General features: G+C 32.0%; 1 protein-coding gene across 1 annotated transcript; it reads right to left on the minus strand.

The window, feature by feature from the left end:
- Positions 1-3,780: 3,780 nt before the first annotated feature.
- LOC145334969 (protein snakeskin-like) lies at positions 3,781-8,697 on the minus strand. Its single transcript, XM_080180613.1, has 6 exons — positions 8,542-8,697; positions 7,139-7,301; positions 6,000-6,064; positions 5,709-5,795; positions 5,275-5,344; positions 3,781-4,851 (listed from the first exon to the last, which is right to left on the minus strand). The coding sequence occupies exons 1-6, from the start codon at positions 8,599-8,601 to the stop codon at positions 4,793-4,795; spliced, it is 504 nt and encodes a 167-aa protein (XP_080036739.1). The 5' UTR covers positions 8,602-8,697; the 3' UTR covers positions 3,781-4,792.
- Positions 8,698-13,723: the final 5,026 nt, after the last annotated feature.

Genomic DNA, 13,723 nt, shown 5'->3' on the forward strand with positions numbered 1-13,723 from the left:
GGTGGGAGGGGACATTAAGTCCCCAAAGTTTTATAATAACGTTTTCTTATTCAATGGTCTAACAACTTTGGAGACTTTTATTGAATTTTTATGAAGTTGATAAGTTGAGTGTCCAAACGTTTCAACCACTAATTGTAATCTAATGAAGGAATAATTCTGTGTTTAATTATTAGGAATTTACATTGATTTATCGACCATTGTCTTATCCTTTTAGATCACTGACTTTGTCTGCTTTCAGAGGATTAAACTCTTTAAAAACTTTAGTATAAAAGAAAATACTCTTAATAGAAAAATGGAATCAACTGCAGTTCACGGTAAAATATTCCTGGAAACGAATATTTCTAAAAATCTATGAATTTTAAAGGCTGCTAGCTGCCAAACGGCTGAATGTACAGATCATAACCGCACACCATTTTAAGCGGCATAAGAATGCCTACAAATAATCTGGAATAGCCAAGATCCAATGATGCACAGGGAAAGCTTCACTGAAGAAAAAACGCGTAAAATAGATCTTTTTCGCGCATTTCTCTGCACTGCGATATATTTATGCATTATTGATTTATGGCTATTCCAGATGATTTGTAGTCGTTCTTATGCCGCTTAAAATGGTGTGCGGGCATGATCTGTATGTTCAGCCGTTTGGCAGCTAACAGCCTTTAAAATTCATTGATTTTTGGAAATATTCATTACCAGGAATATTTTACCGTGAACTGCAGTTCATCCGAAAAATGTAAAAGGATACAAATTTTCAGGGCTCGGCAGCTGCGCGTTTAAACCCGTTTAGATGCTATGAATTTTTTTTCTAAATGGGGTATTGTCATATTTGGGTCGGGTTTAGACCTACAGCTTATTTTTGTAAAAGGTTGATTTCCCTGAGGCTTACAGGCGGCTGCCAAGCCCTGCATATTTTTCAACAATAGAATTTAAAGAAAACTTTTGAATAAAATCCTGTTCTATTTATGCTATGACGCCTTTATATTCTATTATTGAAATCAAAGTATTTTTTAAACTAACCATTGGGATATCAAATTATCGTCCATTTTCATATCACTGAAAATCTGCTATCAAATATAGTAAATAAATTTAATATAAACACTTGAAATAGAAAAAATATAAAATTACTAACTATTTTATTTTATTTTGAAACCACAACAAAATTTATTTGATAAGAATAAAGTGTTTAAACAATACTAGTAATTTTAAAAGCGAAGCTTTTCTATAATTAGGGTCGGTCCGTTCATCGGTAATGATTAGTGCTTTTCGTTAATTTAGACATTTTAGAATTGTCCTATCGATTTCAAACTTTGCATGATGATTCTTAAAACAGTTAGATATGGTTGAGAAATCCCAGCAACTCTATAATCCTTACTAGAATGTAAAGTATGTCCTTAAACAGTGCCATGTATTGAAGCAGTTTTGCAACAAATTTACTTACAATTTAATTTGGACTTATACATTAATATTCTGCTTATTCAGTTCTGGCACTCTACAAGTGTTATTGTTCGTTTGTCCTACCATTTTAGAGCTTCGCTTTTATGGATGTTGACATCCTTATTCCTTTATATATTTAAGGCTATAGTTGGCAAAGAGAGTTTATTTGAAGTAATGTGTAATAAATAGTAAATGATGGGAAGAAACGAAAAATATGGGGAATAAAAGTAGAATTTAAAATAAGTGAAGTAATGGAGTGGAGGTAAGTGAAATGTGTACTGCTTAACATAAATATCCGTTACCCCCTAACGTAAGACGTATCTCTTTCCCTGTTTAATTACTTTGATGTATTAATATTGGCAAAATATTTTATAAAAATTAAAGATTGTCTTAAAATATTAGAAAAAAAACACATGCTGGTAAAGCGCAGCAACAAATGTTCTCAATAAAAAAGAACAGCTGACTGAAATACATAGATAACATATCATATTCCCGTTAATTAAATTGCATAGTTTTAGGCAGGTGTTGACAGCCGCGTATTTAGGGGCAGCTGAGAGTGTTTGATTTATTCTCCCAGCCGTTCAGCTGACTGGAAGCAAATTTTACAAAAAAAATGTCCTTTGTTCATAAAGTTTTGACATCTTTATAATCCTTCCTTAACTTCATCATACAATAAGCTATATAAGTTGGAATGAATTTTAATGTATATAATAGATTTGAAATCTGCAAAAAAAATTTATAAAATTCGTTTTTTGTATAATTCTTTATCTAAAAGCGCAAATACAATTTAAGTTAATTAATTTTGACATTTGTGATTGGTGGATTGAAAACTATCTGCATGCATCATTCAACCAATTAGAGCTCAGGTAGTTTCCAATCCACCTATCCTATTGGTCAAAATTAATTAACTTAAATTGTATTTGCGCTTTTAAATAAAGAATTATATAAAACGAATTTTATAAAAAAAAAATTATGCAGATTTCAAATCTATTATATACATTAAAATTCTTTCCAACTTATATAGCTTATTTTACAATACAGATCTACTTTTTGCAACAATTAGTGAGTAACTTTGCTACTAAAATTAATTTTCAATTTTCAGAACTGATCAATATCCGCTTAGAATCGTTTCTCAGTCATACTGAAAAATCATTCATAACATCGTATAACAGAAAATTTTTTGTGATTATTAAAAAAGAAATAATAAAGTAAATACAAGTTTTGTTAGCCCGGGCCCTTGTCCCCTGGGGTCTTATAAAACTGGTTATAATCTTATAATTTTAATATCCGCGGAAAGTTGTTTATAATACAATGCTAGAAATAACTATTATTGATTCGACAGAATAAACTTGTGAAATCACGAAAATGATAAAAGCTGAACTAGAATTGAAATTGAAGTCTTATCAAACAATTCAATAGGAAAAACTCCTTCTCAAAGTACTTTCAATCAAATAGTTTTTTTTCAGCATGGCTACGAATCTGCTGGATTAAAACCAGTTCTTCTTTCTGTTTTTCTCGATTCTTTTACTTGGGAATCTAAAGGGATAAGACAATAGACCCAAAGTTAAAAAGAATATCTTGGTTAAAAACTTTGGGTACCAATGTAATATTCCCTTCCTCCGTGATTTTACTTTAAAATATTTCACTATTTCACTTTTGAATGATATATTCCTCTTTCTAGTACAGCAAATATTTTTAAAATATATTTAAACATTTATTTTAATATTTATTGGAACAAGTAATAATGATATTAAATATGACAATTTTATTGAAAATTTTGAACAATTTCTCCCGGATTTTAGAAGGGACATTACACAATTATATTTAATACCTATATTAGCAGCAACTTTTTCTATATTTTTGAAAGTTTTTTTTAGTTAGGTATGTAATCTATAATACAAAGTAGAATGATGTCTGTCCGTCCGTCTGTTTGTCTGTCTGTCTGTCCGTCTGTCCGTCCCTCCCGATCGGATTCTACTCTTCAGGGAATATACCTACTGGTCCTGTGGTGGTTTTAGGCTATTTTCTTGGGGGTTCTTGGGGGGTGGGACACCCTCAACATCCCCAAAAATTAAAAAATCCCCCCTCAATTTTTGTTTTTTTAAATCATTAATATTTGTGGGGGCATCTCCAGAGGTAATTATTTTTTTTTCTTTAATTACTTCTTGGGGCAAAGCAAAAATAAGGATTTTAGATGTATGATTAGGATTATATTTTAAAAAAACTGCTTTTAATTTGAAGCTTATAATTTTTATACTGTATAAGCTTGTATTTCAGTTTGGCTTCGAAACCGATAATAATTGCTGGATTAGAGCCAGTTTTCCACGATAAATAGGATAAAAAAACAAATTTTATAACTTAGAATAAAAACTTTATTTAATAACAAATGAATATAGAATTTGTGTATATTGTTAGATATTTTTGCATACACTAATAAAATGATTTTCACAGCAAATCACTAATATATTTTTATTATATTTCAAATCATATTTCACTAAATATAATTTTACAAGATTTTGATTTGTTAGTATTATAATTACAAATTTTTTTTGGAAAATTTAAGGTTAATTTAACATAACATTTATGATATACTTGAAATTTTTCAACTTTGCAAGATTTCGAACAATGAACATCAAAGTACACTAATTAAAACTTGATTGTTGATATATGTTTAATTGCAAAATGGAAAATTACATCAGACATACTTTCTGTCAAGCCTAATTTGAGCAGCAAATTAAATTTAATTTATGATTAAGATGAAGACACAGCCTAAAAAAACAATACTTAAAAGCATAGACTTAGGACGCATAAATCAAGTACAATTATCCCTGCCCTCCCTGATAAAACAAGTAACCATCTCCAATCATCATTTTTTAAAGCAAAGCTTTTCTATAATTATTGTTGGTCCGAACGTCAGTTTGTAACGGAACGAATAGCTTTCTTCATTAATCTAGGCATGTTAGAATTGTTCTATCCATTTCAAACTTTGAATGTTGATTCCTGTAGTAGTTAGGAACGATTTAGAAAGCTGTCAACTCTAAAATCGTTACCAGAATGTCCGTACGTCGATTTTAAACATGTTTTTAAAATAAACTTTATTAACAACAAACTTTTATGTGATATAATTATCCGATTGATCTGATTTATGGAATACTAATTAAGAATTCAAAGTACAGATTTATAAGCAAAGCATCTCTATAATCAATTTGAAGCAGTTTTCCAACAAATTTACTTAAAATTTCAATTTCAACTTTTATACATTTATATTTTGATTATTCAGTTCTGACACTAAACAAAAGTTCATGAGCGTTTGTCCTTCAGTTTCAGAGCCTTTCTTATATGGATGTTCTTATCCTTGTTTTTATACGTTTTCTTCTTTACGTCCTTTCCATAGCTCCAGGATAGAAAGCAAGGTGTCAACTGAAATACGAAATAAACATTAAAATCTAATGCTAATACTATAATTGAAAAGTTAAATTTAGTAATTTTAAGATGATACCATAAAAATTTATCTTGTGGTTTACTGTATATTTTATTATACTAGCGGCTACGCCCCTACAGGCCTCTAGTGGCACTTTAAATGTTTTTTTTTTGTAAAAATAATAACATGTCTATGTTGCGTTCAAGTTTTCTCTTGGGAAGGTGGTGGTATCCTCCCCCAAAATAAAGATTAACCTTCTCGGGACCAATGAGAAGCTACCCTGTTAAGGAAACCCCGATTGGTTGAGCCGTTTGCGAGATCCTTTGGTACAGATTCTATTTGATTTGAATTTAATAGAAAGTGAACATTCTTGCTAACAAATCTCTTTAAAATATAAATCATATTAACTATTTAATATTTACCAAATAATATACAACCCTGGATGATAGCCAAACTGCCCATTGCTAGTCCTTGATGATAATTAATATTTTTCTATAAAAAAAAAAACAATGTTATATATCAAAGTAATTTGATTTCTGTCTGTCTATTCGTCCATCTGGATGAAGCTGAACAAATACCAAATAAGCTTTGCTTGTCATGAAGTATTCCTGCCTGTTAAACAATGGTTTATACTATTTATGTGGGCTGTTGAGTAAGTGCAGTCAATACATTTTATTAAAGATAGTTAGATAATAGTTCATAATTTAAAAGTTATTTTATTTTATTGAATTGATAGCATATACACTTTTTTCATCTTTTGTTCCCCAAATAAGAAAGCATAATACAACTTTTGAAGGAAAGCATTATCCTTTACGTCTGATATTTCTATAAACAATGAAATAAAATATAAAATAACCGGGAGTGTAGCAGATGTGTTGGACTGAATGGCATATGATCCACAAATGATGTAGCAAAATAATCCAACCAAGTTGAACAGTATCAACTAAAACAAAAGTTTATTTTATTCATGTTGCAATAGGAAACCAAATAAGTACTTAATGTGCCATTTAATTTATTAAAAGAAAAATTTAAATGGGGCCAACAAGGATTTAACTTAAAATAAAAAAAAAATACTTTTCTATTATCCTGAAATTTGCAGGTCATTTAATTGTTTATTATGTTAAACAAGGTTTATTATTGAACTTACTGAAATCTTTGCTTTGTCTCCCATGATCATACCAACCATCAGTATTGAAGTTATGAGCAAATAAGCTAAAAAAAGATAAGATAAGATAAGATAAGATAATCAAATATCATTAATAAAAAAAAACACATAAAAATATGTAGTTTTTACAGTTAAGGTAAATTTTTACATAAACAATTAAGGGTGAATTTACTAAATACTTTAAAGGAAATATAGTAATTTAAATGCTATAAAAGACTACCACAAGCAGAACCAATACCCAGACTTGATAACAAAATAAAAAAAAATTACACCAGCTAGAAGCAAAATTATAAGCTTATTTTAGGCACATAGTCAAAAATTAAATCTCTCAAACTAAAACAATTATCACATAAGTTAAACTATTTTTTTGAGAGATTCTTACTGTTAAAAGTGGTGTTTTTATTGAAACATGGATGACAACATCCATAAGGAGCGAAGCACAAAAAATCGTGGATGGGAATACGTACAAGTAGATTTGAAGTGTATTTTTTAAAATCAAGAATAAATTTATTGAAGGAAATAAACACAAAACCGAAAAATATAAAAAGATATGGGGAAATATGTAAAACATATAAAATAGCCAAAAACCTGCTACGGCAATATGACCGCCATTGCTTCTTTTCTTAAAACGCCAGGAAATTTAATTTTAATATTTACAACTGATTGTTTTTGAAAGTCGAACCATAAACACCAAAGATATAGGGAAAAAGGAGAAAAATATAAAAATAGCCTAAAACCTGCTAAAAAGCAGTCCGACCACCATTGATGTTTTATAATTAATTGTACTCTTTAATGATGGGAATATTGACAAGAAGTTTCAGCCTTCTGCTTTTTATAGGGGCCGAGATAATCACGTTTCCCCCAAAGCGTTTCAGACATACGAACAGACGGACATTTTTAATTATAGAGTAGCTTCTCTACTAAAATGTAATAAGTTACTGGCATTCTAACTTTGTGCCCAAATTAGGCTTATAATATAGCTTCTAGCTGGGTTAATTTAATATTATATTTTCTGATATGAAGGATGCGAAAATTTTTAGGATTTTCAACTCCATAAAATGCCACCTCAAGAGCCCCTACAGGCCTCTAGTGGAACGTTCAAGATAACACAAAAAATTTACCTATGCAAGTAAAGATGCCAAGGTCCATTTTATCAGTATTATTTCCCCAAACACCCACCAATTTTGTATGTACTATTCCATTTCCGATGTCCGGTGTTTGTTCATTTCCGATGTACTGATATGGACCACACGCATACAAACACACCACTATGATCGCCAACATCTTAACAAATGATTAAATTTCAAGTATGTTTTCTATGTTTTTTTGTGGGGGGGGGGTGGTAGTACCACATCCCAATGCCTAAAGCATCCGCAAGTTGAGGGTAAATTTGTGTACGTACGGGTTATAAATGTGAACGATGTCTGTCTGAAGCTTAAGATCTCAGTAACAACTGAACAGATTGGGATCTACTCTTTAGGGAATATACCTTCTGGTTCTGTGATGGTTTTAAGCTATTTTCTTGGGGTTGGGACACCCCAAACCTTCCCTCAAAAATGAAAAATCCCCCCCTCCAATTTTTTTTCTTTTTAAAACTAAAATTAAAAAAGGGTTGTCGACTAACCCCCCCCCCCCTCCTTTCTTTTGAAATCTAAATAACACAAAAATAGATTGACCAAACCTAATGGGGCAAAGCCCCTAGAGGCGGAGCGCTAGTAATTTATAAATTTCTAGCGGCTACGCCCCTAGAGGCCTCTAGTGGCACTTTAAATGTTTTTGTTTGTTAAAGTCTACGATAATTCTTTATGTTACGGATACCTCTTAATGTTACGTTGAAGTCTCCCAGATTTTAAGAAAATTTTAAATTTTTTTGTCATTTCTTTTGGGAGGGTGGTAGTACCCTTCCCCAAAATAGTTAAAAACCTTCCCAGGACATATGAGAATCTACCCTGTTAAGGAGAACCCTATCGGTTCAGCGGTTAGCGAGATCCTTCGGTACAGACACACAGACAGACAAACATCCTGTTACTTTAGTATAAGAACTAGCGGCTTCGCCCCTAGCCTCTAGGGGCTGTGCCCCAAGAGGTTTGATCAACCTTATTTTTCGTATTTTAGATTTAAAAAGAAAAAGTAAAAAAAAAAAATTTTTTTTTTTGGGGGGGGTATTTTTCATTTTTTTGGGGGGTTGGGGGTGTCCAACCCCCCAAGAAAATAGCTTAAAACCATCACAGGACCAGTAGGTATATTTCCTGAAGAGTAGGACCCAATCGGTTCAGTGGTTACTGAGATCTTAAGCTTCAGACGGACAGACAGACGGACAGACGGACAGACAGACAGACAGACATCGTTCTACTTTGTATTATAGATAATGCTTGTTTGTTTGTCTTGCTTTCTGATTTCTTATTCTTAACTTTGAAGGATGTTGTCATCCTTGTTACATTTAAATTCTATCATGGCGCATAAACAACTATGCATGAACAACTATGCATGAACAACTATGCATGAACAATTATGCAAGAATTACCGCTTCAAACACTTTTAGGATGAACAAGGGGCTCGCCAGGTTTTTTACTTTGAAGCCCATTTTAGATTCTTTTTGACTTTCTGAAAATATTTATTTGTTTATCAGATTGTTTAAATATGTGTAGTCTGAGACAAAGGAAAGACATAACTATAAGAATCTCTGTTAAGTAAGAAAAAGCCAAACCCAAATTTTGGCAGAATTTTCGAGATTCCTACTCATTACATAACACTGTATTACATAACAGCTTGTATTTTAACATTTTTGAGGCAAAAAAAGTTAATTTATTATATGTTTCTTTATCTAAATAACTTTTAACACTGGAATTGGTTGGAATTTTGCAAGAAAAATCATCTCAGGGATATAAATGGATAAGACAATGGCCGATCAATTGTTGTACATCCCGAATGATGATAAACCAAATTATCCTTCTGTAGATCCAAATTAGTGGTTGAAACGTTTCTTCACTAAACTTAATAAACCAACTAATTAAAATTCACTAAAGTCCCCAAAGTTGTTAAGCCAATGAATAAGAAAACGTTATCATAAAACTTTGGTGACTATTGTAATAAACAGCCCAATGTCCACTCCCTCCCTGGATTTACGCGCATAGTACAAACTTTATGATCTGAACCAGGGGTACAGGGACAATCCAAAACACGATTAAATAAACTTTAAATTGAATTTGCCAGCTTACTAGCTTCTTCGCCCCTAGCCTCAAGAGCGGAAAGTTAAGGAATATATTTTCTCGTATTCATTCGAATCCGGTGGATAGGAACCGGTTCTCATCCATACGAAAAAACTATGTCTAGCATCGTATTATATCCAGTTTTCTACGAATATAGAAATGTACAATCATAAGATTAAAACTAGTTTTTTAGCCGGTGCCTTCGGCACCACGGGGCTAAAAAAAAAACTAGTTTTAATCTTATAATTGTACATTCTATATCCGCGGAAAGCCGTTTATAATACGATATGAGAAATAACTATTCTCGTATTCATTCGAATCTGGTGGATAGGAACCGGTTCTCATCCATACGAAAAAACTATGTCTAGCATCGTATTATATCCAGCTTTCTACGAATATAAAAATGTACAATCATAACATTAAAACCAGTTTTTTTAGCCGGTGCCTTCGGCACCTCGGGGCTAAAAATAACTAGTTTTAATCTCATAATTGTACATTCTATATCCGCGGAAAGCCGATTATAATACGATGCGAGAAATAACTATTAAGATATTATACATATTCCCTGAAAAGTACAACCAGAAATTTCCGCAATTCTGTAGCTTCAGACTTATAAAGCTTTTTTTAGGGACAATTTATCCTAAAATAGTAACGTACCTTTCCATGACCTAAAGAAGCTACACTCTAAAGGAAAACCAGTCCGTCGGTTAGCGAGATCCTTCAGTGCAAACAGACAGATATACATCCTGTTACTTTTTTAATAAATAAAAAGATGGAGATAATAGAATGTATGGCAATTTACTTAAATATTTATAATTTTAGTCACTATCCCGCTCAATTACGTATTACTTAAGAATTGGGCCCACACAAAAATATTTGATTATATAATACTTTTTTGCAATGGTGCCTTTTTAAACGCGAAGCTTCTCTATAATTATGGTCGGTCCGTCCGTCCGTACGTCTGGAACGGATAGCTTTTTTCGTTAATTTAGGCATGTTAAAAATGTCCTAAAATGGTCATTCCTGTAGTAGTTAGGTACAATTTAGAAAGCGTAGCAACTTTATAACCAATACCAGAATGTCCGTACGTCCATTTTAAACTTGATGATTTAAACTTTTTTAACAACAAATTTTTATCAGATAAAATTATCCGACTGATCTGATTTTTTAACACTGATTACTAGGACAACAAAGTACAATGTTATACGAGAAGCATCTCTATAATCAAGTCCTAAAAACGTAAGTATGTCCTTAAACAGTATCCTGTTTTTAAGTAGTTTTTCAACTAATTTACTTACAATTTTGTATAAATATATGCATTAATATTCAGTTTATTCAGTTCTGACACTCTACATATGTTTGTACTTCCATTTCAGAGCTTTGCTTTTATGGATGTTGCCATCCTTGTTACTCAAAAATGGAGGCCATAAAAAAATTTGACTGCATACCTTTTATATCCTAGGGCCTTTTTAGCAGGAATAAGTGACATCGTCCCTAGTTATTAAGGGCTAAGGTTCACTTACAAGAGGTTTTGATGTAGCCTAAAACTGCCCTAACAATAAGTCCAGCCGTTTATAAGATCTTACTGGACATAAACAGACAGATAGACTCAAGACATCCTGTTACTTTTATATCTGGATAGGATTAGTTATTGGAGAGAAGAGAAAGTACATTAATTTTAAACAAAACAAGGATGACAACATCCATAAAAGCGAAGACTTGAAATGGTAGGAAAAACAAACATTAACACTTGTACAGTGTGAAAACTGCATATTTATATAAATGTATAAAAGTCGAAACAAAATAGTAAGTAAAGTTGTTGAAAACTGCTTTAATAATGTAAGGACATATTTACATTTTTAGGACTTGATTATAGAGATACTTCGCTTATAACATTGTACTCTGTTGTCTTAGGAATCAGCATTCCAAAAATCAGAACAATCAGAAAATTATATCACATAAAAATTTGTTGTTAAAAAGTTGAAGAACAACATGTTTAAAATGAAATTACGGATATTCTGGTAACGATTAAAGATTTCTAAATCGTACCTAACTACTGCAGGAATCACCATGCAAAGTTTGAAATCGATAGAACAATTCTAACATTTCTAAATCAACCAAATAATCTATCCGTTCCGGACAGACCGACCGACACTAATTATAGAAAAGCTTGGAATTTAAAGATAATTATGGTTCCTCTCATTACGCAATTTAAACTTATTATCCAAGAATGGGGCCCATACAAAAATATTTGATTAGATCACTTTGTACTATGGAACCGTTTGCTTGATTATAAGTGACTTCGTCCCTAGTCCTAAAAAGAGCTAACACATAGCTTAAAACAGGATTAACGATAGGTTTAGCCGTTTACGAGATCTTACAGAACTTACAATCAGAAAGAAAACACCCTGGTACTTTATTATATAGAAATAGCGGCTGTGCCCCTGAAGGCCTTTAAGGGCACTTTAAAAAGAGGGGGATAAGGTAAACCCACCAACCTAAGTTATGTTTTAAAACAATGCGTCTTACGTCATATTGGAAGGGTGACACAAATTTCAGACCCCAGCCTTCGCTATTTGATTTACTAATTTTCTCTATAAGATAAAAGCGATGCTTGCTAGATTATCTAATTTGCTATAATATAAAGATAAATTTGTCTCAAATCGCCAAATGTGGGGTCTGAAATTTGCGTCACCCTTCTAACCTGACGCACGACGGCGTGAGACCGGGAGATATTGCATTATTTTGTCCGCTATCGATATTGAGAGGAAGGGATGGCAACATATTTATAAAACTTTGGGGGTCAGTTAATATATTTACAATGTTTCTGGCTTTTCTGCAAACGGCTATGCTATCATACTATAAAACTCTCGACCTGGAGGAACAAGACAGACGGCCTACTATGCCATTTTGTAATTTAGAGCCGCCAAATTAGCGGCAGATAGCAGTCGGATTTTTTTACCAAAAATAAACTTTTTGTGCTAAAGTACACAATTGTTATTATTTTATTTATTTTGCGCTAATTATTTCAATTAAAACGAAGCGAAGCTTTTCTACATTTAAATCAGTTTTAGCGTCCGAAACTGATAGCTTTGATTTTAAATTTAGGGATGTTATAATCGTCCTGGCGATTTCAAACTTAGCATAATAAATCTCGCAACAATAGGATGTAGATTAAAAAGCTTAGCAACTGTATAATCATAAACAAAACTAAAAGTCTGTACTTCCATTTTAACATGTTGACACCAACTACTTGCATATAATTAATCAAATTTTAGAAATGGAGATTCATAGGACAATTAGTAAGAATATTATATTTGCAGCATCCCTATAATATCAATTATAAATATACTTGCGATGCTGCTACGACTCTAGATGACTCTGGAGGTCAATGGGTCGGGGGGTGGGGAAGTCCCCCTCCAACTTTCAATTCTAGTTTTAAAAAGAAAAGGTTTGTACGAAGGGAAGCCCAGGTAGTCATACAGTGGCGGCCTCTAGCAGTGCTTAAATTTTTTTGGTATTTCTTTTCAATGTACGATTTCTCTTGGGAGGGTGGTGGTCCCACAAAACAGTTGTAAACCTTCCCAGTACCTAAGAGAAGCTAAATTGTAAAGGAGAACCATAACGCTTCTAGTGGTTATCGAGATCATTCGGTACAAACAGACTCACACACAGATACTGTTACTTTTAAAGGTTATGAATATATTGTCCATAGTATGAGCATCCTGTATTTAAATTTATTTTTACTTGATATTTACATCAATTTTGTCCAAAGGTACTTATGGATGATTGATGAGACTATATTTGCTATTGTTCGTTTTTCCTACTATCTTATTTGCTGAGCTTCACTTTTATGGATGTTGTTACGTTATGTGTCGTGCACTAATTTGAAATTTTTAAAGCGAACTTTTTATTAGGGCCTGGACGTCCGTCCGTACGTCGGGGTTAGCTCTTTTCGTTAACTGAGGCATGCTATAGATGTCCTATCGATTTCAAACTTTGTATGATTTCTTCTGTAACAATATAAGTTACTCTATAATCGTTACTAAAAGTCCGTAGACCCATCTAAAATATGCCGATTTTAAAAATTTTTACAACATTTTTTTGTATGATGTACATAATACTCCTATTCATCTTATTTTGGGAACAGTAATTCCTGGGACAACAAAAAACAATATCTTAATCAAAGCATTTTTGCAACAAGTTTACATTAAATTTTTTGTTTATATCTTTAAATTAATATTCTGCTTATTAAGTTTTGGCATTATAAGGTGTTCATGTTAGTTGTTGTACCGTTTGGTTATAGAGGTTTGCTAATATAAATGTTGTCATCCTTGTTTCAGTTGAAAATATGTCGATATTAATGACGCAACAGTAATTAAGAATCATTTTTGCAGATAGAGGAGACAATTAAAAATACAATTCTATAATGTTTCATTATAGGTCTTCATTTATATTGTAATAATGAGCAGCTACCAATAGCAGAGTTTTCAAATA

Source organism: Acartia tonsa, chromosome 13 (assembly GCF_053477335.1).
Source record: "Acartia tonsa isolate MP-2025a chromosome 13, ASM5347733v1, whole genome shotgun sequence".
Classification (NCBI taxonomy): Eukaryota; Metazoa; Arthropoda; class Copepoda; order Calanoida; family Acartiidae; genus Acartia; species Acartia tonsa.